The sequence below is a fragment of the Bacillus rossius genome, chromosome 5, assembly GCF_032445375.1.
Source record: "Bacillus rossius redtenbacheri isolate Brsri chromosome 5, Brsri_v3, whole genome shotgun sequence".
In the NCBI taxonomy this organism is placed as follows: Eukaryota; Metazoa; Arthropoda; class Insecta; order Phasmatodea; family Bacillidae; genus Bacillus; species Bacillus rossius.
The window spans coordinates 45,581,711-45,603,233 of record NC_086333.1 but is presented as its reverse complement, the minus strand read 5'-3'; the positions used below and the strand labels follow the sequence as shown (position 1 = coordinate 45,603,233).

Here is a 21,523-nt window from a genome sequence, read left to right as displayed (position 1 = left end):
CAGGTGATCATAATGAAAAACAAAGGTTGGTTAGGTACAGAGTTATTCCAAATTTGTTTTAACAACTGATGTACATTTATTTTTGCAGATGCTCCACACCTCGGTGCACTAGGCTGCAAAACATTACAAAGAATAAGGAAAGTTACAAATGTCCTGCCTGCAATAAGATTATTTCTACAAAAGAATCACTCTGTAACATAGCAGAATGTGAAGAAATGTACGCACGTGGACTCCAAGAAATGGAAGACGGATTCCCTGAAAAAGCTATTCCCTTATTTTGCTCATACCTCGATGCTATGCACAAAATTTGTGTTCCACCGCACAAAGACACTATGCTTTGTCAAGAAGCACTCCGAATATGTATGGCTGACAAAGGCAACGTTTGGATTTCGGGACTACAGAAGACATGATACATTTAGTACCAGAATTAAATTATCCTGTAATATTGTCACTATAGATTTATTTTTTGCAACAGTAACCATCAATTATAGAACAAAGAATTTTCATCTTAAATTTCATTCATGACAGAGTGAGGTTGTGAACACATGATTTTTGTTTGGTATTTAAAATGGGAAAGAAGATACACAGTTGTGAGGAACAATAGAGATAGAGAAGTCTAGTAAGTATATATAAATTTTCATTCTATATTAATATTTTTAAAATTTTATAAATTATTTTAATATAGAATATACTCATAAACTCCATGGTTTTAGATATATATTTTCATTTTATTCTTAATTTTTTGAGGGATGCAATATGCAGCCCCATAAAAATTTATTTCCTTTGAGCACAAATTTTTTGATTTATTTCTTTAGAAAAACGACTGCACCTAGCAGGAGATTCCTTACATGAATATACAGAAAAATATATTTACAATTATTATTTCAATTTTACAACAGTAATTACCAATCTCTCCTTATGTAAAAATTGTGAATACTTTGTTTTAAAAATATATGTACTTTATTTACAAATACCGGTAGTTAACAGCTCACAGAATGTTAGTACAGTAGAACCCTGTTATGTTTCTGCTTATAACATCACATTTAACCCATAAAGGCAATATATTTGTTTCCTGAATATATGTTTCACAAGTAGTGTTAATAACATATGCTTTCTAAAATTCAATAAATGCAAAAAAAAAAAAAAAAAAAAAAAAACAATTAACCTAACTATCCCATCTGTGTTTATGTTAAAAGGTTTACTTTACACTTCACATACATTGTTGTTTACAATCACCGTTATACCATAGATGAAAATTGATCAAATAGGATTGTATGTCAAAATAAAATTTAGATGTGCAGAACACAAGCAATACACATTAGTGCTGGCTAAGCTGTACTGTATTTACCCGCATATGGATTGCAGATTTTTAATTTAATATAACATACTTCAACCCAAATAGAATTATTTCCTATGGCGGGGGGGGGGGGGGGGGGGGGGGGGGGGGGGGCAATAACATTGCACTGTTGTGGTTGATAAAAGACTTCACTTGTATTCTACTGGAGACAGTTAAATGGGACAACCCATATTCGAAAGTGAACCTTATGTGAAAATGTTAGGTTTTTTTGCCCATAATTAAGGGTAAATACCACATATTCAATTTAAGGGGATTGGTGCACCAGCATCGTATTAAAAAAAACAATATATTTGTTAATGATTCAGCTGCTAGAGAAGATTTGAACCATTCTAGTGTAAAATTTATTTTTTATTTTTCTATTTTAATTAAGTTATTGCTGATTTTCGGGAATTTTTTTAATTCAAGCTTTACTAAAATAACTATAAAGAATTCAGTGGTAAAACTTTTGCAGATAAATCTTCAGACACGGGAGATATGACTGTGACCATTATTTTATCTGTAATCATTATTTATTTAACGTATTTACAATTTGAATTTTAATAAATGAGCTGCTACGAAATTGCGTGATATTCATTTACGAATTTAATAATATTCGCGTTTTCATTTGTAATTCAAACGCCTACATATCTGTCGGCTGAATGATTGACTTTATTTTAGTCTTTGGCTTATTGCAGTCGGACCTAAAGTAAAAACGTAGCTGTAGAAGTTTGAGCAGCGTGCAAGCTCGGATACGAGGAATTATGAAGCGCGCTGGACAGTAGTGACACCTTGCGACAGTTTCCCAAACTTTTTGTAGCCAGTTCTTTCTCCCGTTCCCACCCTGCCTCAGCTGTCTGCTGTTTACGAAGGGGAGACGGGATTTCGCGGGAAACTGATATGAATGTCAACGTACTCATTTTCAGTAGATAAGAGAACGTGTTTGGTCTAGCTCGGCGTGTAATTGGTAATTCTCTGTTATTATTTAGCACAGTGATTTAGCTAGATGTTTTTTGTTGTAAGCGTGAGATTTATTCAGGAATAAAATGCCAAAGAAACCTCCACCAAGCAGAGTACACAAAAGAACAAAACTATCGAAAGCCATTAGAGCGCTTAGAAAAAAGAATAAAGAAAGGTAAGAGATTATTTTATTATAGCTTTTTTTACCATATATTTATTTTTCAGAGTTGCGTATGTACGACGCGATGGACGCGATGCGACAACAAAAAGATGTGTTAAAGTGTAAACATGTTTTTTTTCCAGCAATGCGTGAACCATTCATAAACTATACTCAACATGTATACGTATAATTACGTTTGAATTTTTTTTATGACAGGCATCAATGTTATTAAGCCACATTAGACTTTTTTCAGAAAAATAAGTGTAGCAGAAAACACTCAACATAGTCTCACACAAAATCAGTTTACATGAATGCAGTTTTAAGAAGTAAGCTACGTAAATAATATTTAAACATTATTTAATATCTGCTGGTAACGTTTCCAAAGTATCAGCTTTGCCTTCATTCACGAACAATATTCGTGAGCTTATTTATTTATTTTGCTGGCGTTTCGTTGGCAACTGTTAGGACTGGAAAATTAGTAAACATTTTTCACCCTATCCTAAGTTAAATCTAAGTGTGTGCGGTTAGATGAGGACATAGATGTGTCTCAGGCTTACGCCTTTACACTCTACTCATGCGGGGTATTAACCATGCGCGTAAGGGCGCGTTGCCAATGACCTGTAGGATAGTCTCAACAATCCTCTACGGACTCGAAAAATGTCACCTGCTCATTGGCTACTTGACTTGTGACAACGGTTTGTTGTAATACCTGTGATTCATTGTTAGAGACCTGCAAAATTCGCGGATTCATTTCGTGATATGCTACAAATCAAATAATTATACCTTAGCGCTGCTTCTACCACTGGTTCACTGTTAATCTGGAGTAATGACGGCCAATTAGAGACCCTCGCTCAAAGAAGTGTCGAATCACAGACACTCAGTCGAGACCACTCACAAGTCAGCAGCCAATGAACAGGTGGCATTTGCCCGAGTGTGTAGAGTGTAGTAGAGTCTATCCTGGAGGTCATAATTTTGCAGGTCTCTATTCATTGTTGATTTTGTTGAGGAGTTTTCAGTGATTCAGAGCCCCCCATTTAACTGTGGCCGAATTGAAGAAACAGTACAAATGTTACATGCTTGAATTCATAGCGAATCGAAACCACAAATATTTACTGATGTAGTGGTTGGTAAAAAAAAATATTATTCGTATCGCGTCCATTGCTTCGCGCCATGTTAGCTCCTATAATATATGGATTTACAAAATATAACGATTCATTTACGACACTTTAGATAAGGTGTGTAGGATTTTAAGAATTCACTTGAATTAATATTTAAGAACATATTTCAGGATAACTTGTGAAGAATCTCGTACAGACGGCACCGGTTGTGATGACTCATTGTTACCAGAGCAGGGGCCATCTCGTGTACACGAAGTGACATGTGAAACCTCAACACAACTCGAAACTCAGTAAGTGTTACATTGAAATGTTTCCGCTACAAATGTTCAGAAATTATAATTTTGAAATCGAGTAGAAATATTCCTGCAATTAGCATTAGGTATATTTTAATAGACATTGAAAGCTAATCATTAAGTAGCTTCAAAATCCAAATACCAGAAGCTAAAAAGGTTTTATCTTGAATGCGTACTGCCTGAAATAGCTGATCCCAGGCATGTCAGAATGCTGCGAGTGGCGATACGTCATTGGTAAATGCCAGGGTGGTGCGTGATTGTACATTTTATTTTGTAATTTTTTTATGAAAAGGTAGGGTATTACATAAATTTAATGTAACTGCATTTTGATATCACCTCATACTGTGTTTATTACTTTGCAGTGAGTACGAGTCTGGAGAAGAAACAATTCCAGATAGTGATGAATGGTTGCCACAACTAACAGTTACAACAGAACCCGCGGTTGTTGAAATCACTGGTCGACGAATAGTAAATATTAGTCACTTACTAAAACAACTAACAGAGCTGGCAAAACATGGCAATGTTTGCACTCAGGGACAATACAAGATTACTTCAGAAAGGAGGGTTGGCGTGATGAGTTACTTATATTACGAGTGTATAATGTGTGAGAAAACTGTGACTGTAACAACAGAAGAAGATACGAGAAAAGAAGAAGTCAACGACGCTTTCGTGTGGGGTGCATTGTCAGTTGGAATTGGCCATTATCAAAGTCAAGAGATGATGGCCATCTTGGACGTTCCCATCATGGATAAGCGAAAATGGCAAAGACATGAAATTCGTATTGAAGAGGTAAGGAATTTTTAAAATCACTTTATGGTTCAAAAAATTGAAATTGGATTTGACACGCATTTAGTAGGTACATAAGTTATATTTTAGCTGAACCTATCGAAATCATCAGTCAATATATTCTCAAACAGAAATGCAAATACCATTATTTGCCCACGATTAGTGATCAAAGGTTGGCTGATAACATGCGTAATCGAATTACTGTTATTTTACGTGAGATAACAGTTAATATTTGACGAAAGTATTGATAATTTTAACGTATTTAAGTAGTAATTGAAAGTATTATTGAGATGCCTTCGTTAAACTAATTCAATTTACAAATAGCCACTAAACCTATAAAGCCGCCACAAAATAACAAAACTAACCTAAATCTTTCCAAACTTTTTGAAAATGGTATCAAATAAAAAAAACATGAGAAGTTTTCTGTACAATAAATAATATAATATAAATTCAAGTAAGAGAAAATTATAAAAAGAATTATAGTAGACCAGGGTCTATTTATGAATCAAATAGTTAGTAATAATTTTAATTTTAGTAACTATAGATAATCCCTTAAAATGTAATTTATAATTTTAATCTTTAATAAAGCTACATTCATTTTTATTTCCAACATATAATTCCCATAATATTTTATATAAATCACGAAATTTAATATCTTTTCACTCCTACAGTGAAAATGCTAACTTATGATATAATGTTAGAACTAATTTTAAATTTTTACCATACAAATAAATGCATTAGCCTAAATGGATAAATAGCTAAATGTAACTCTAATATGTTTCTCATAAGGTCTGGGAAGAAAAACTGGAGACATACATGCAAAAAAATGGAACAGTAGAGAGAAAGAAGGCCTTGGAAAGAGGCCACGTAGACAACGATGGCGTTCCGTACATCTCTGTTTATGTAGACGGTGCATGGTGTAAGCGAACATACGGACATGCTTTCAACGCAGCATCAGGGGTTGTAAGTATTTTTAAGAAGTACTGCACCTAATGTTAGCACTAATTTGGCTCCAGGATTTGAGTGGATGGGAATGTTGCCGAACACAACTCTAGATCGTACAATTATTTTGTAAATTCTTCGTTTTGATTTATTTCAAAATATTTCATACATACCATTTTACAAAATATGTCTACGTATTTTTTTTGAGTTATTTTAATTCAAGTTATATTTTTGGAATCACTTTATCCTGACATAAAACTAGAAAATTGTGAGCTTTTGTAGTAATTAAAGACATAAGCCGAAGACAAGGAGTTAAATACATAGACTTCATACAATTAACTTTATTTGATTTTACATGGGTTCAGGAATGTTTAGTAAGTAATTTTGTGACGTGATATAATTGCTTTTGAAATTTTCTTCAAGTGGATCATTGGAAATCACCTGTAGGTATAGACATTGCAAGTAGAAAATTGCAGTATATAAATATGTACAGGTTAATAAAAGTGTTTTTATTTAACAGTCGAAACTAAACTATCTTCTGTGCTTTAGTACGCGTGCGTGATAAATATAGAGATTCTTCATTCAACAGTTTTCGTGTGGTATAGTTGCAATATCTAAAAATTTATTGTAGAATCATTATAGGGCTATGTGTAATCGAGAAGGTTTATGTTATTTACAACGGTGCTCAATTACTTCAAAATTCATGACAAAAAGCCCATTAGTTTTAAAATGTAATTAAATATGCAACAAACGCTTGAAATGTAGTTACATATGCAACAAAAGTGTGCTATTCACCCATAGTGTCCAAAGCACATAACATGGTTAGTGAATGTTTGGAAAACGATGTAAATTTAAAATTAGTTTATCTTTCTAGTTTATTTATTAGCAAAGTATCGTATATCAATGGTAATTGTTTATATAAAGTGTTGACATGTAGTCTTGTGACAAATCATACACAGAAAAAACTTTATTTTTATTAATAATCTCAATCAGAGATAGTGATGTATAACAAAACTTTGCACACAAAAATATTAAATTCAGTTCCTTATTACGTTTATAGTTGGGAAAAAAATATTTATTTGACGCGACAATCACACCGCTAATTTGTAATTATTAATATCTTTTTTGACAAAATTATTTCTACCATTAACATATTTTTCTTGGGATTGCTCAGTTCTCTGGAACATATGACTATGCCTTCTAAGATTACATTTGACAGCTAATTACAACGCGGTATTTTAATATGTTATTTTTAACAAAACATTTAACTAAATATAGTTACATATTCAAATATGTTTGTTTTGAATTTTAAGAATATATGTTGTTTTGTGCAACAGCCGACCAATCAGGAGGCAGCTTTCAAGTAATAGACTTAATTATAAAAATTTTAATTTATTGTTCTTCTGAGACTCTCAGCCATGTAATGAAAAATTAGTGTGTTTGTATAAAGAAAAATCAGTGAATAGTAGGTATTAGTAATGTTTAGCATCCATCCTATTTATGGAGGATTTTCTGACCTATAAAGCCTAGGTCAATTCCACAAGTAATTGTGTATTATGAGTGAAATGACATCGATATAAAATACGCAATAAGTGTTGGCTTTTACTGAAATAGTAATTACTACGTAAACCTTCACTGCAATACATTTATTGTGTTAAACAGTAATAGCACGAACACCTACGTATTGTTTACATTAATTGAAGCGCAGTAATCTGTGTTCATAGACTTTAAACTTTGGCATGGATGCTACGTAATGACTTAATGAGGAAAAAACTTAATTTTGACTGTTTAGTTTGGATTTCCTCCCCAGTAGTTCAGGGATCAGGGCTCTTGTGACACGCTAAGTCTAACTAGACGGACATATATGAATAAATACCTACATCAAATTTGAAAGCATTCTCCATAGTGCAACAAATATTTGTATCACACGTAGGACACGTAATGTTACAGATCCATGTAGGTTCTTAACTAAGGAAAGTTTGACCACCAACTAGGTATAGTATCAATTGGGCCAGACGTAATTTTCAAGGCCGATACCAAGAACCTGGTAGTACATCTAACATTTAATTTCTAATAAGTAATAAAGAATTATAATTGTATTGTCTATGTTTTCCTATTGCTTAGTGTAAATTCAGTAGGTCCAATAATATTTTTCAACGCCATATATGTACAACTTGACAATTGTCATATTTAAATAACGTATACAATCACCTTTGTTTACAGAAGTTGCGTTCTCATTATCTCAGTGAAGAGTGACGTTCTGTTCTTTTCCCCCATAATGCTTGTAAGAAGATAATTGCTGCATTTCTAAACAAAGCTAAAACATTGAATTTTACCCCGTTAGATAACCAACACTACATGTTAATTTTGTAGCTTCACTCCATTCAAACAAATATAAATCTATTTATACATTCACAAATAACATAATCAATATCCGTCACGTTTGGTTCCAGTGGAACTTGAAAGCTTTAGATTTTGTGTGTGTGTATATACAATATTATTTTTTCATGTCTTTACCAAAAAATAATAATTTTTCAAACACAAAATAAGTGTTATTTGACATAAATATTTCTGTCAAATATTGTATTGTATATTGACATTTTTTAACATTTCAATGTTTTAACTATCATATTGGCAGCTAGTTATTTATGCCTGTGTTAAAATATATATTGTAGTATGGGAGAAGGTTGCGTTTACGAAGTAAACAGTTTATATAATTGTAACTAAGTGATTTAATATTTTATTAAATCATCGGTTATTCTTTTCAATTTCAGGCATGCATAATCGGAGTTGAAACCAATGGATTGCTATTCATTGGAATAAAAAATAAATATTGCTACGTATGTAATCAGACTAAACCAGGAGAAGAAAGTAAACAACATTTGTGTTATAAGAACTTCTCTGGTGCTTCTACTGCGATGGAACAGGAAATTTTAGTGCAAGGATTTTGTGAGAGTGAAAATATGCATGGGTTACGATATAAATTCATAGTAGGAGATGGTGATTCAAGTACCTACGTAAAAATTCAACAAAACGTAAGCTACGGGAGGCATGTTGTGAAAATGGAATGTGCAAATCACGCTGTAAAAAACTACACAGGAAAACTGCATAAAATTGCAAAGGATACAGTTCATCCTATATCGGGACGAAAGTGTCTGTCTCAATTAATTCCACGCCTTACACGAGCAGCGAGATCAGCAATTTCAAGTGCTGGTCGCAGCAACAGCAACAGTGAAATACTTCGTGCAGATCTCAGAAATGGACCTCACCACGTGTTTGGGGACCACAGTAACTGTCGCGATACTTACTGTAGCCGTAAGGATTACAATGAGGAAGATAAAGTGGCCTTGCTATTGCCAACTACTTTATGGCCGGCTCTTCAGATGGCACTAGATCCATTGGTACAAAAAGCTGATAGATTAGTTGGAAACTACACCACAAATCAAGCAGAACGCTTCATGAGCCTTGTATCAAAGTTCTCTGGTGGTAAACGTACAGACGTAGGCAAGAAGGGACGTTACAAACGGTGTTGCTTGGCGTCAGGCTTGTCTCACGTTAAAGGGCCACATTGGCATGCTTCACCACTAAAAAAAATGTTTGGTCGAAGCCCAGGAGCTATATGTAAAAAAGTGTTCAATACACGAGCTAGAGCTTCAGAAAGGGGCATAAAGAGAAAATCAGCACGTCAGAGTTTATTTAAAGACGAGCCTCCCAGAAAACAAAAACGTCTATCTGCCGGAGCAGATTGTAACTATGGTCCTCAGGCAGCTCAACCTGACATAGAACCAGGAGAAATGGAGAGTAGGAAAAGAGCTGTTCTTGATAGGCTTGAAAACGAAGCAGGTACTCCTGAACTGTGCTCCGTATTGGAGAAAAAAACGGTGGGTCAACATGGCAACATCGCGTGGAGAGAAGCGAGGCTTGATCGTCTCACTGCATCACTTTTTATGAAAGTGTGTAAAATGCGTGATGACACATCGTGTCATAACAACGTTGTAGCTGTTGTAAATCCCCGGGAAATTAACACGGATGCTGTGAAATATGGAAGGATTAATGAGCCAACTGCCATTAAAATTTACGAAAGTAAGTTTGGTGACAGAGTAGCGCCATGCGGGCTGTTTGTTGATCCTGAGCACCCATATCTTGGAGCTAGCCCTGATGGTATTATAAGTTCAGATAGAATTATTGAAATAAAATGTCTTCCTTCTCTTAACCAGCTTAAACTAAAAAATCCCTCAGTAACCACTATCCGGGATGCATGTAAGATCAAAAAGATGGCAGTACACTTAAACAGCAAAGGCGAAATCATTTTGGACAAGAAAAGTTCGTATTACTATCAGCTGCAGGGGCAACTCAACATTTGTAGAGTAAGGTACGCTACTCTTGTTTTGTTTTGTGATTTCGACACAGAATTTATTTCTGTGGAACGAGATGTAAATTTTTGGTCAAACGAAATGCTTCCGAAGCTAAAAAGGTTTTATCTTGAATGCGTACTGCCTGAAATAGCTGATCCCAGGCACAGCCGTGGTCTGAGGTGCAGAGATCCAGATTACATCAGAGAAGCACAAGAAAGAAAGAAAATTACCAAGGGAAAAAATTCAGCATCAACTAGAGATTGCAATACGACGTTGCTGCCAGGGACCGGAAAGTTACTTTTAAAAAGTAACTCAGTTACAGTTACAAATACTCCATTGGAAATGTAACCCTGTTACAACTACAAGTTACACTACTGAAAATAAACCAGTTACAGTTACAGTTCTGAGAAAAGTAACTGTAAGTTACTTTAACAGTTACTTTGTGAAAAACTAAAAATGTGATACGTAATATTGTTATAATTAAAAGCTAATAAAACATATTGTGTTTAGTAAAGATATATGTTTGTTTAAACTGAAAATTTTTAAATAGGTCTTAAATTACATTGAGTAATTAGTTTACAGTAAAAAATTGTTCGCAGAACCACATAAGCACTTCACAATAAGGTTATTTTTATCACTCGACCGAAATTCGAAAAAAAATTAGAATATGAAGGCCACTGCAACGAAAATTCTGGACTGCTTTCTCGGCTTCTCGCTTCATTAGATTCTGTCATTGCTTTCGTGCATGTGCACAGGTAGGTTAATTAATTAAACATCACAGCAGTAAATCCGCATGTCGCAAATATTAAATAAATGACAATCAAAATACGAGCGCAGGCTAGCCAACAGCAGTTTTACAAGTACAAGCAATACCATCGCAAATAATATGCTTGTCGGGATTTTCGTTCTGGGTTTGAAAAAAATAACAAATCGTTGTTGCTCAATAAGAAATACATTAAAAAAAATGTAACGTAAGAAGTAACGACAATTATCGTTACTTTAAGGCAGAAAAATGTAATTCAGTTACAGTTACAGTTACTGAAAACTTAATTTATTGCGTTACCACGATCGTTACCATAAAAAGTAACTGTTACAAATAACGTCGTTACTAGTAGCGCGTTACTTCCAGTCCCTGGTTGCTGCCTTAATGTAATGGTGTAAGATATCTCCGTGCATACTATTATTGATTTGTATGTTGTTCCAATAAATCTAGTGAAGGGCACTTTCACACGATTAAACATTGGTTGAAATAACATTCAATTTGTATAAAAGTCTTTTGTTTTCATGTTTTCATGCGGCGCAAAATAATTTTTAAAGCTTATTTTTTCGTGCTCTTTCTGTGTCTATTTTATCATAATACATTTTCAGGGTTATTGGTAATGTATAATTGACCATATTTTTATTCAGCCTCTGATTTGTAATGATTTGGGTATTATTAAGTTACAGTGTTGTTTCCTAGACATGTTTATTTTGTGGTGAAGTATAGACATGTGAACATTGGTATTTCATTGTACGTAAACTGTTTGGTTAAATATTTTAGAACGATGTTTTGTAACTCTTAATTATACTCATTCATGAACTTCAACAAACAATTTTAATTTTGCAATTTTGTTTGTTATTTGTAAAATAAATTGTTAAATTTGATGGTGTTGTAATATTATAAAAGATTGGGAACTGTTTATTTTAGGGCGATTATATTAATAAACTTTCTTTTAAAAACACACATGTTACATCTCTGTAAAAATTAAAATAGCTTTTTGTTTAACAGTGGTTTTGGAAACCTAATTTCAGATTTAACTCTACAATAATACGTTGAAGTATATTTCGAAGAGTCTACCTATTGCAGTGACCATGGTATGCCTTACGGTAAATGTATGCACAGTTTTTCGTTTCATGGTGGCTGTAACCCAAAATCATAGTCAACAAAAACGTTTATATGTATATAAACTTTTATGTTGCCTATACATATAACGTCAACGGATAATATAGCTGCTGTAATTAATACGTCGTTTAGTATATACAGTATAAAATCTATATTCCAAGTTATTTTAATTTATTATTTAACACTTTTGTCTAAATTATTTTTGATACGACTGTTGCAGCACGATGTTAGGGGGGAACAATCATTAATCCGTTAGTAGACTTGCTATAAAATCAAAGTGGTTTTAACCATTCTAAATATTATGTAAAAAGTTTGGCTGACTAAATTTTTGATACCAATCATTGCTGCAAAGGGTGAAAAATAGGGTTTAAGGGACAACAAACATGTATGCTCTTAGTGCGTATAGTGTTAAAACCCTTTATTATTATTTAAAACTTTCCAAATATTATCTAAAACTTTCTAAATATCATCCAAAAATTGTGATACGACAAACAAAAACTCATTGCCAGGGGCGGATCCAGAGATGAGTTTTTAGGGAGGAGGAATCGGTCTTGAGATTTGGGGGAAGAGGATCTTGTGTTGACTTCAATGAAAGGTTTTTGGTAACTAAAGTAGGGTACCTCGGACACTACAGTTGCCAAGCATTTACCAACTTCATATTGAAAAATTCTTCCAAAAAAAGAATAAATTTGGAAAGTAAGATCCACTCAACCATAAATAGAAAAAAAACCAAACAAAGTTGCCAACTTCATAGTGATAAATTCCTCGAAAAATGTATAAAATTCTTATTAGTGGTACAAAATATCCTTCCGGTAGATCCTTTTGCAAATATTTTTGTTTTGATATGAATAAACAGTATTGCATTTTTTCTGTAAGGTTTGGCTCTTATTTGGGGGGGGGGGGGGGGGGGGATTTTTTCCCCATCCCTCTTCTTCCTCCCCTGATTATTGCTATGGGTGACCAAAATACGCTCGCAGAACAACACATTTATTACACACTTAGTCAATACAATATCGTACATTTCAAAATTTTTGTAAATCTTGTGAATACAACTAAAATTTTGGTCCTAATATGGGGAAAATTATTGAACTTTTATTTTTTGGAAAAATATGAAAGTATTTATAATGCTTTATATACAAATTTTGTGTGTATGTGTTACATATGTATGTATATAAACACACTTCGGAATCTACCGGCGCCTGTAGGCCAAGCCTAACAGGTTAGCCTATGATAAACTAAATGAGCAGTGATTTGATAACTATTTTTTGCATGCACGCTAATGATAATTTCATCGGTTTGGATATGTATGTGTGTGTGTGTGTGTGTGTATATATATATATATATATAGCAAAATTAATGTTTATAACTGTCTGTTGAATTGTGAATGATTTGAAAATACAAATAAAAATGATATTAATAACAACCTAAATTGTTTCATATAGTTGTGTCATATTGGTTCAAAAATGTATTAAGACTTCGATATTGTTCTGTGTTAACTGGGTACCTCATTTTATAACTCGAAGGCAGTGGCGTAGCGTGCCATCTCGGCGCCTGGGGCGGGAGACCCATTTTGCCGCCCCCATTCTATAGGTGCTTAATTAAAATTAAATTTCACATGCAATGAAGTACCTTTTATTGAAGTTAAAATAGGATGAGCGGTTTTACAAGCGGATTCTACGGGCCTTATGAGCAGCGAAGTCAGAAATAACTTTGTCAAAATCAATATTAGCAGCCAATTCTTGTTCAATCGACAATATAGCCAAGTTTGATAGTCTAGCGGAGCTCATAGTAGATCTGCCAGACCTAGAAGAAAAAAGGCGTCGACCGTTAGAAAATGACTTAACTGAGAAGGGCTTGTAAAACCATAATTTGTAAATTGCTAAATTTTTGGTATATTTATTTACATGTTAAGGTGTGTCAATTTTTTGCTAGATTTCGCCTATGTTAATTGGTATTTACAGCGGTGATACGCCCGGTGCGTATCTATATTTGTATCTGTATTTGTATTAATATGTTATTATATATTTTTAATGCCTTTTTGGTAATTATATTTAATTTTCGTAGCTCCGAAGTATATGATCAAATTATAATTTTTTGGGGGATTTGTTAAAGTATTTTTTTTAGTATTATTATATAGCTATTTTTTATAAGTAGTAATAGGGTATGTATTTTATGATGGATGCGCCGATTTGTGATGAAACGATTTTATGATATATATATATATATTTATTAAATGTTGTCATATAAATTTTGCGTCTTTTTAACTTGCTGCCTCCTCTCACTGTTCGCAACCTTATTAGTATTTTTTAAGCCTGCTATTAGTTTGGGTTTTAATATTTTTTTGGGTTTACCTGCGCTCGCGGTACGGGGCAATATAGGAGTTTTACTGTGTCCCGGTTTGCGGAAGTTGTTTGGTTTGCCCTGGGTTAAGGTCAAACTTTACAGTACAATGCGTAGTACTAAATTCAATGAGTGCGAAAGAGAGGCATCGACACGGGCCGACGCGTGAAACAAAAGATTTTGTATGAGTAATTAACTTAATAAGGAGTGCCGCTCAACTCGGCTCGCGCGCGGCGTGATGCGATGTTGCCGTTCGTATGTCAACAAACAAACGTTATAAAGAGCTCTGTCAGTGATTTCACAGTTTTTTTTTTAAATAAATATTAAAAAATAGTTGGTGCGCAAAATTTTAGATAAAAATGGAACATTATAGTGTGTCTGACACATGTAATGAATGAATCATAGATCAGATCTCAACCCGCTTCACCGGCGACCCGCCCCCGCGGGCTGCCGCCCGGGGCGGGCCGCCCCCTCCGCCCCACCCACGCTACGCCACTGCTCGAAGGATAGGAGAGAATAAAATTTTTAGAGTTTATGTCTACGTAAATAGTGATTTTTTTTTAATGTATGGATTGTGGAAATCTGTGTCAAGCAATCTAAATACATGACCTCATTTGGCATGAAAAAAAATTACTCGATCCAATGTTTTTTTGTAAAAAAAAGTAACTACATTTATGAAATATATTATGTAGTATAAAATAAAATAAAGTGTTTTGCAAAAGATATAACATTAAGTAGGACATATGCTTGGTAGATAAAAATAGCATAATAATTGTTAAGGAATTATATTTATTTGCATTGATTACATAACATATTTTGCCAAGTAAACACGAATGTTAGTGTGTTAATGCATAGTATTTGAGTAACAATAACTGACCAGTTTTGATGTCATTTTACAGCAAAAAAATTGTCACAACACTTGCAAATGCTTTATAGTTTTTCATGATAGCTCTTATATGCGAAGTGCAGGGGGAAAATATTGGAAGGGTGTAGAACAAGCCTGGTTGGAAAACAGAATTGCCTATCGCTATTAGGTAATTCAACGCCACAATAACATTCGATTCAATATCAACATCTCAGAACTTTACAATAAAATAAAGTTAACTAAGGCAAATATTTCTCGCGCGTCTGGAAATATATTACAACTCCTCGAATTTTAAAGAAAGCTTGTAATATTTCATTAATAATTCTTGTGGGAACTGCATCCTCTGCTAGCCTTCCCTTGTCCTCTCCAGATGTATTACTGTATATTAGCTCCATGGTTCAGACACATGAAAGTCTACGCGGGGAAGGGCGGCTACCTGATCCGAGAATGAAGGATAGGGTGAGATGGGAGGAGAAGATAAGAGCTGGTTATCGCGGTTCGCTTTCCTTCCAAGAAAACCTGTCGGGTGTCCGTGTTGGAGAGAGAAAGAGAGAGAGAAAGGCGATATTTTGGAAGACCTTCGAAAGATTCCCGCTAGATGGCAGGCCTCAGAGCTGCAACATTCGACAACCTCCCCTCACAGAAGCTCTCTCGCCACTAACTTGCCAAATCTCACCCGCTAGCTTATATACGTGCTGGCTGGCCTTACAGTAGTAATAAACAAGCATTTATGAAACACTTAAGCTCATTTCCAACAAATTCTGACGAATGACTGTTTTTTGTCCTGCACCAATCCCCTTAATGAAAGTATATAACATTTGCAGGTGCATTTCAATGACTATTTCATTCATAGGTAGGAATTATAAAATTACACATTTTCAAGTGGTGAAGGAATTATAACTAATGAGACAAATTTACAACAAAGTGCGTCTCTTTGAAGACAAATAAAATAGATGCTGGACGCACGATGAAGTTGAAAAATTGTTGGCTTGGTTAAGAAAATGTGAGCATCGAGTATACCCATCAGTGGTTTTAACATGACATTTGTTTACATCTTCCTGTGTCCATTGGTAAAAGGTTCAATCACTGACAAGTGCTAATTTTATCTCTCCTGCTTGTTTTTTTTTTTCCCTTACACCCCCTTGAATAATTTTGTAACAGGGTTCTACAGTAGGTAATAATGGAGATCTGTAAAAACGTGGTTGTTTATTAGCAAAATTTATTTATATTTGGATACAATTTATAAAGTTTCAGTTTTTAATTTTAGGCTGTTTGGGATTAAATAAAGTTATTAAAATATCCCCCAAAAATAATTTTTTTTCCATGACTACAATGAAATTCAATTTTTAACTTTAGAATTTTTTTCTGCATACAAAAATCAAGCAGTCATAATTTTTATAACTATAAATCATTAAATGACTGTTGAACTACATCCAACACTGTCACAAAAAACAAACACTAGAAGACAGTTATAATGGGAGTACAGAATTAAATGTTAATTATCTCAAAAAAACCAAATATTGAATGAACTGTTACAAATTTAGAACTTCACAAACATGAACATACATTTCTTTTTCTGTTTTGTAATTTGTAAAGATTTACTTGGTCCTAGTCAATGCTTAATTTGGAAATACTTAAAACATTAATATTTTGAAAACTTCTTCATTAGCTTCAACTAAGTTCGTTCTAAAATAATTGGTTCTGTACAACTCAATGTCTCGTGCCTACACCAAAGTATCAGTAGAATCATAAATATAGCATGATGGGAAATGTGATCTCAAGCTACAAGGGAATAATAAAACACCATAAGACTTTTTTGGCTTGTTTATTCAAAATGCACATGTTTCGTGAAAAATTATCTTTTGTACATATGTGGCAAGTCATGCCATTTTTAGTTACTTTGTTTCAAAAACACAAATTGATCTCTTACACGGAAAACTAAACACACTTGGTGAGTTGCTCCGAGTAATTAAAGCTGGTTTTGCTTCACATGAGATATTTTTTGATGAACACTTTAATAATGTAGAGCCTCTTTCGTAAACAAAAGACGCTTGCCGGCCAGGTGAATCTAGCACACAAAAACTGGCAAATGGACCCAGCAACGCTTGAATTGCTGTCAACATGAGAAACTGTGATGTTAAATCCATTTCTTCTGGCCATTAAATATTCCACGTATCTTAAGTTTTTACACTTATAATTCTGATGTTTTCATTACCTTCATCCAAAATCTACATACATTCTTATATTATGTAGCATTTTTTTATTTCATCAAACACATGCATTGTTGGACAAGCATGGATTCTTTGTTGGTTACTTGATCCTACAGAAAACAGGAAGTCGATGTAGCACATAGCAAAAATGATTCCACCTGCCTATTATTAAGATCGAAAAACACACACACACACAAGATATTACCATAACCCATTACGGACATTATAACTAGATGGAAAGCAGGTGGACTGTTACACTCGAGAAAGAAGCTGTTCGTTACTCCTTTAAATTACGCTAATTCCAACTCTGTGAAACCCCCACACTGTTTAAAAGTGTTTTTTTTTCATGTCTGACCCGGAGATAAAGGGAGTTTGCCGTTGGCATTTATGATTTTTATTCGCTTAAGATGTCAAAAGTATTTCATAACATTTGCAGTACATGTCTTAGCATTCAAACTTGATGATGAAACATTTAACACTTGCATCAACTTCTTCCTCCATTTGCTATGTGCTATGGACACTCCTCCTATGATTTCAGTACAACTTATTATTGCCCAAGACTCAAAATCAAACCATTTTGCAACTCAAGAAAAATGACCCGTAACCATAACGTTAACCAAAAATAATCACTGACTCCTGTCATTTCACTACAATTCTATTTGTCATTCCAAATAATCAATGTAATTATACAATTCAATGAACTTAAAAACCACAACAATAAACATCACAAATTAAAGCCTTCAGTTGATCAGAACTTGTAAAACATCACAAATGAATAACCTACATAAAAATTTATACTTTTAACAAACAAATCAAAATTGCAAACAATGATGTATTATTCTTAAAGCCACACACATTGAGTAAGATATTCAAATACACACAATTATAGTATCTACCCGATCATGATAAATACCCCAAGGTTTTATTTTGAGCCTTATTTCTGATGGTTAGGTGGAAGTTACGTGTCCAGTTGTCAAGGATGCGGTTAAATCAAGGAGGTGTCTTCACTCTAAGAAATTCAGCAGATCTGCTTGCTTTAAAACCTCATGCACTAACACAAATAAGATGTTAAATTGAATAAAAATTTGCCCTGGATCTACTAAATGGCAATATAGTACAGCTTCATGTGATGACTTTAAGCAGTACTCTCCGAAGTGGTATTCTGCACAGACTGGGTGGTTTCCTGCAACAAAGTGTAAACTAAATCAAAAAATACTGTCAAACTAAATTCATTAACTTCTACCGAAACTACAAATTAAAAAAAAAAGTAAGACCTCATTCAAACTTCTATATTACAAAAACAGTTAGTTTAAAATTTTTGCTGGTCCCTTGAATTTCCTATTGAGTAAATGAAGGGAAAAAAAATCTGTAGTTCAATTTTATTTGAATTGTTCAAAGTAAAATAGTTGAATGTAAAAAACACTGAATTTCTGTGGAAGCAACAAATTCTTTTTACACAAGAGGAAAAGAGACTCTCAGCCAATAAAAGTTTCCAAACTTGTCATCTCTTTGTCTATGATAACCTGCCAATTGCCTGGTTCTAGTGATCGCCAGTGGGGTATGTCCAGTTATGGGCTGTCCTAATCCCTCACTGTCTGTTTACTTTAACACACGGTTTACACTCGGATCACCTTGGATGCATTCAGTAAGGCCTGTTCACATAGTTTTTACCTCATCAGTATTCAAAAATTCTTGGCTCAGACCTTTTGTGCTTTCTGTACCAAAACTTAAAGAGTTCAACTCGGCTTGTTTTCTTTTTAATTTAAAGTTTTATCACAAACTACTTACCTGAATAATGAAAATAAAATTTTTAACACAGTAAATTTAAGTAGGGAAGATATAATTAATAAAATTGGGAACCAGTATATTTGAAGTCTTTGATTGTGTGGTGAAATAGTTAAAGCAAGCAAGCAACAAACAAATTCCTGATAGCAAAATGTAAAGAAAATATGAACAAAACATCAACACAGAGCACTAAAGAATAGGTAGCATTTCAAAAACAAAACAAAATTCTGACAGCTTACAAGGACCAGAGTTGTAAAAAAAAAAAATTCCTTTATTTGGGTTAAACCAAGTGGTGCAGTGGTCGTTTGTCAACACTCATTGCCAGAATTGAGATCACTTCATATTAACATATTACTCAATTGCGAACTGAATGTGGCTATCTGATTGACTTGACAGAAAGTGAATTAAGTAAAGTTATTCTTCACATCTGTTCCGGAGCAAGTTACTTACATTCCCACCCCATCGCCCAGTCATCAAACATGCAATTTAAAAACCCCACCAAAAATGGATGGCTAGGCTGTATTAAGACTAATATGTAAAAAAAAAAAATTACAAACTTACCTGGCTTGGTGGTGGAGCATCTGACTGGTCCGACTAAAAGAAAAAAAAAATTGATTCCATGAAAATGACAAGACAAAGGTAGTCATAAAATTTCATAGTTTTCTTAAAGTCGAGAACTAATGAACTGTTGTTCATTTTGCTACCAGCTTATCAAAAACAGAAAGTAAAATAAACTTACGGTTTGAAAAAAAATTAAATAACCTGATTTTATTGTTCAATGAACTAAAAATTAAATTTAAATGGGGCTCGTGGAAATTTACATTGGGGGGGGGGGGGGGGGGGGGGGGGGGGGGGGGGGCAGCCTGAGAATTTTGCACATGACGTTAACCAACATGTCATATCTGGATGCGGTGCGTGTATGCTGTACACTGCCCAAATTTTGGCCCCATCCCATGCATGCAATAAGAAGAAAACTTTAAAACATACAGAAAGTTTTCCGTAAGACATAGTTTTGACAACAAACACGTTTCACAGTCAAGCTTTTGCAAGTGCAGGGGCTTCTTAATGGGCCTCCCTGACCCCCCCCCCCTCCCCCTCTACGAGGAGAAAAATGAAACCCGGGCACATTTTCCACCCTAACCAAAACCTTTTGGATCGGAAACACTCCAAATTGAACAAGCATATGAGTTTTAAAATTTTAAAAATTTTGGGTTAACCCTCAGGTAACAGTTGACCCCTGGACAAATTCTCACCATGCCCTGGTCTCATGAATACACACAAACTCTGATTACTCATAGCTCGAAGTTAGTGGTTTTTTGACCCTCTGACCCCCCCCCCCCCCTTGCCCCCTTTTTTTCCAATTCATCCTTAACACTGTCTTAAGTTATCAAAATATTGTATTACCAGAGATTCTTTTAATGTATGAAAATTTCAACACATTTGGATGTCGAAAATTGGTTAAAAATTAAATGGAAAGATTAGATGGCAGCACCGTAGTGGAATAATATTATTTAGTTTTTATAATACGATTTTATAACAAATACGCATCCAAAATACACCAAACTTATTTATAATGTGTTACAATACTTTTTAAAACATTGTGCAAAAGATCCCGGGTGTAATTTGGATTATTATGTGTAACTGTAAAACACCATTTTTCGTACAAAAAAACATATTTGAAAATTCAACATTACTTTTAAATAACCCTACAGATTGTGCTGAAAATCAGTGGACGATCGTTAAATTACATAATAATAATAATTCAAACAACGAAAACATGATTGAAAAGTCAAATCGATGGTTGTTCCAATTGAGTGGAAGAGAGAGAGATGCGGCGCATACATACAATAAGTGTAACGGGACACAGCGTAACGGGACACTTTTGTGCGTGCAGCCGGCATTCATTGATTTATTAGACGTTGTCACGTCAAAAAAAATCATGTTGTCACATGATTGGTGTGAACCAAGTGGTGATATGCGAATAAGCACTTTAATTTTGAAGAACATAACCACCTATCTCCCGTTACGGGTGTCGTATTTGTCAAACAAAGGATTCAGTGGTAGTTTTATAAAGATAAATGTGTGACATATTTATGTTGAGTGTTATTCTACGCATTTATATTAAGTGAAAAATATTTCCCTACACATTTTGGAACCTATTAAGTAAATTAACAATGTTATTTATGGAGACATGCTTCAGAATATGAGATTTTGAATAATACAAACATTTTTATGAACACATTAGCTGTGATAAGTTAGGGATTCGTGTATACAGTCTTAAATTGATGACATGATACAATTTGAAGTATTCTATAGTAATGGGTCCAATCCAAATTTTCTTTAATGCAAATTTCAAATTCAAAAATAAAATAATGTACAATACATGAAATATATTATCTGTGATGTTGAAATATTCTTCCCTTTAAATGGTTGTTTCACAAACTAAGTTTCCAGAATCAATATATATTGCAATTTTATTCACACAATTACATTT

At 33.9% G+C, this 21,523-nt stretch overlaps 3 protein-coding genes across 12 annotated transcripts in view; 2 read left to right on the top strand and 1 right to left on the bottom strand.

Annotated features, from left to right (window-relative positions):
* LOC134531766 (SET and MYND domain-containing protein 4-like) overlaps positions 1 to 1,124 on the top strand; it is a 334,526-nt gene extending 333,402 nt beyond the window's left edge. For both annotated transcript variants that reach the window (XM_063367658.1, XM_063367659.1), the window contains one exon: positions 89 to 1,124. In XM_063367658.1, the coding sequence (XP_063223728.1) occupies positions 89 to 410 (322 nt within the window). In that variant the 3' untranslated portion in view covers positions 411 to 1,124. The remainder of the gene's footprint in view (positions 1 to 88) is intronic.
* A 487-nt stretch (positions 1,125 to 1,611) lies between these two features.
* Positions 1,612 to 21,523, top strand: part of LOC134531760 (uncharacterized) — a 164,788-nt gene continuing 144,876 nt past the window's right edge. For 2 of the 6 annotated variants that reach the window (XM_063367638.1, XM_063367637.1), the window contains exons 1-2: positions 1,645 to 4,653; positions 5,440 to 5,613. Coding sequence is in view for 4 of the 6 variants with exons in the window: in XM_063367635.1 (XP_063223705.1) it covers positions 2,380 to 2,468; positions 3,742 to 3,861; positions 4,227 to 4,653; positions 5,440 to 5,613; positions 8,367 to 10,295 (2,739 nt within the window). In the remaining 2 variants the exon portion in view is untranslated. Of the gene's footprint in view, positions 4,654 to 5,439; positions 6,414 to 8,366; positions 17,706 to 21,523 lie in introns of those variants that run through there. The other 4 variants (XM_063367635.1, XM_063367640.1, XM_063367636.1 and 1 more) reach the window with 4 other exon arrangements.
* The window catches only part of LOC134531762 (Y-box-binding protein 1), a 68,140-nt gene continuing 63,460 nt past the window's right edge, over positions 16,844 to 21,523 (bottom strand). For all 4 annotated transcript variants that reach the window (XM_063367646.1, XM_063367650.1, XM_063367648.1 and 1 more), the window contains 2 exons: positions 19,591 to 19,623; positions 16,844 to 18,427 (listed from right to left, as the gene is read on the bottom strand). In XM_063367646.1, the coding sequence (XP_063223716.1) occupies positions 18,380 to 18,427; positions 19,591 to 19,623 (81 nt within the window). In that variant the 3' untranslated portion in view covers positions 16,844 to 18,379. The remainder of the gene's footprint in view (positions 18,428 to 19,590; positions 19,624 to 21,523) is intronic.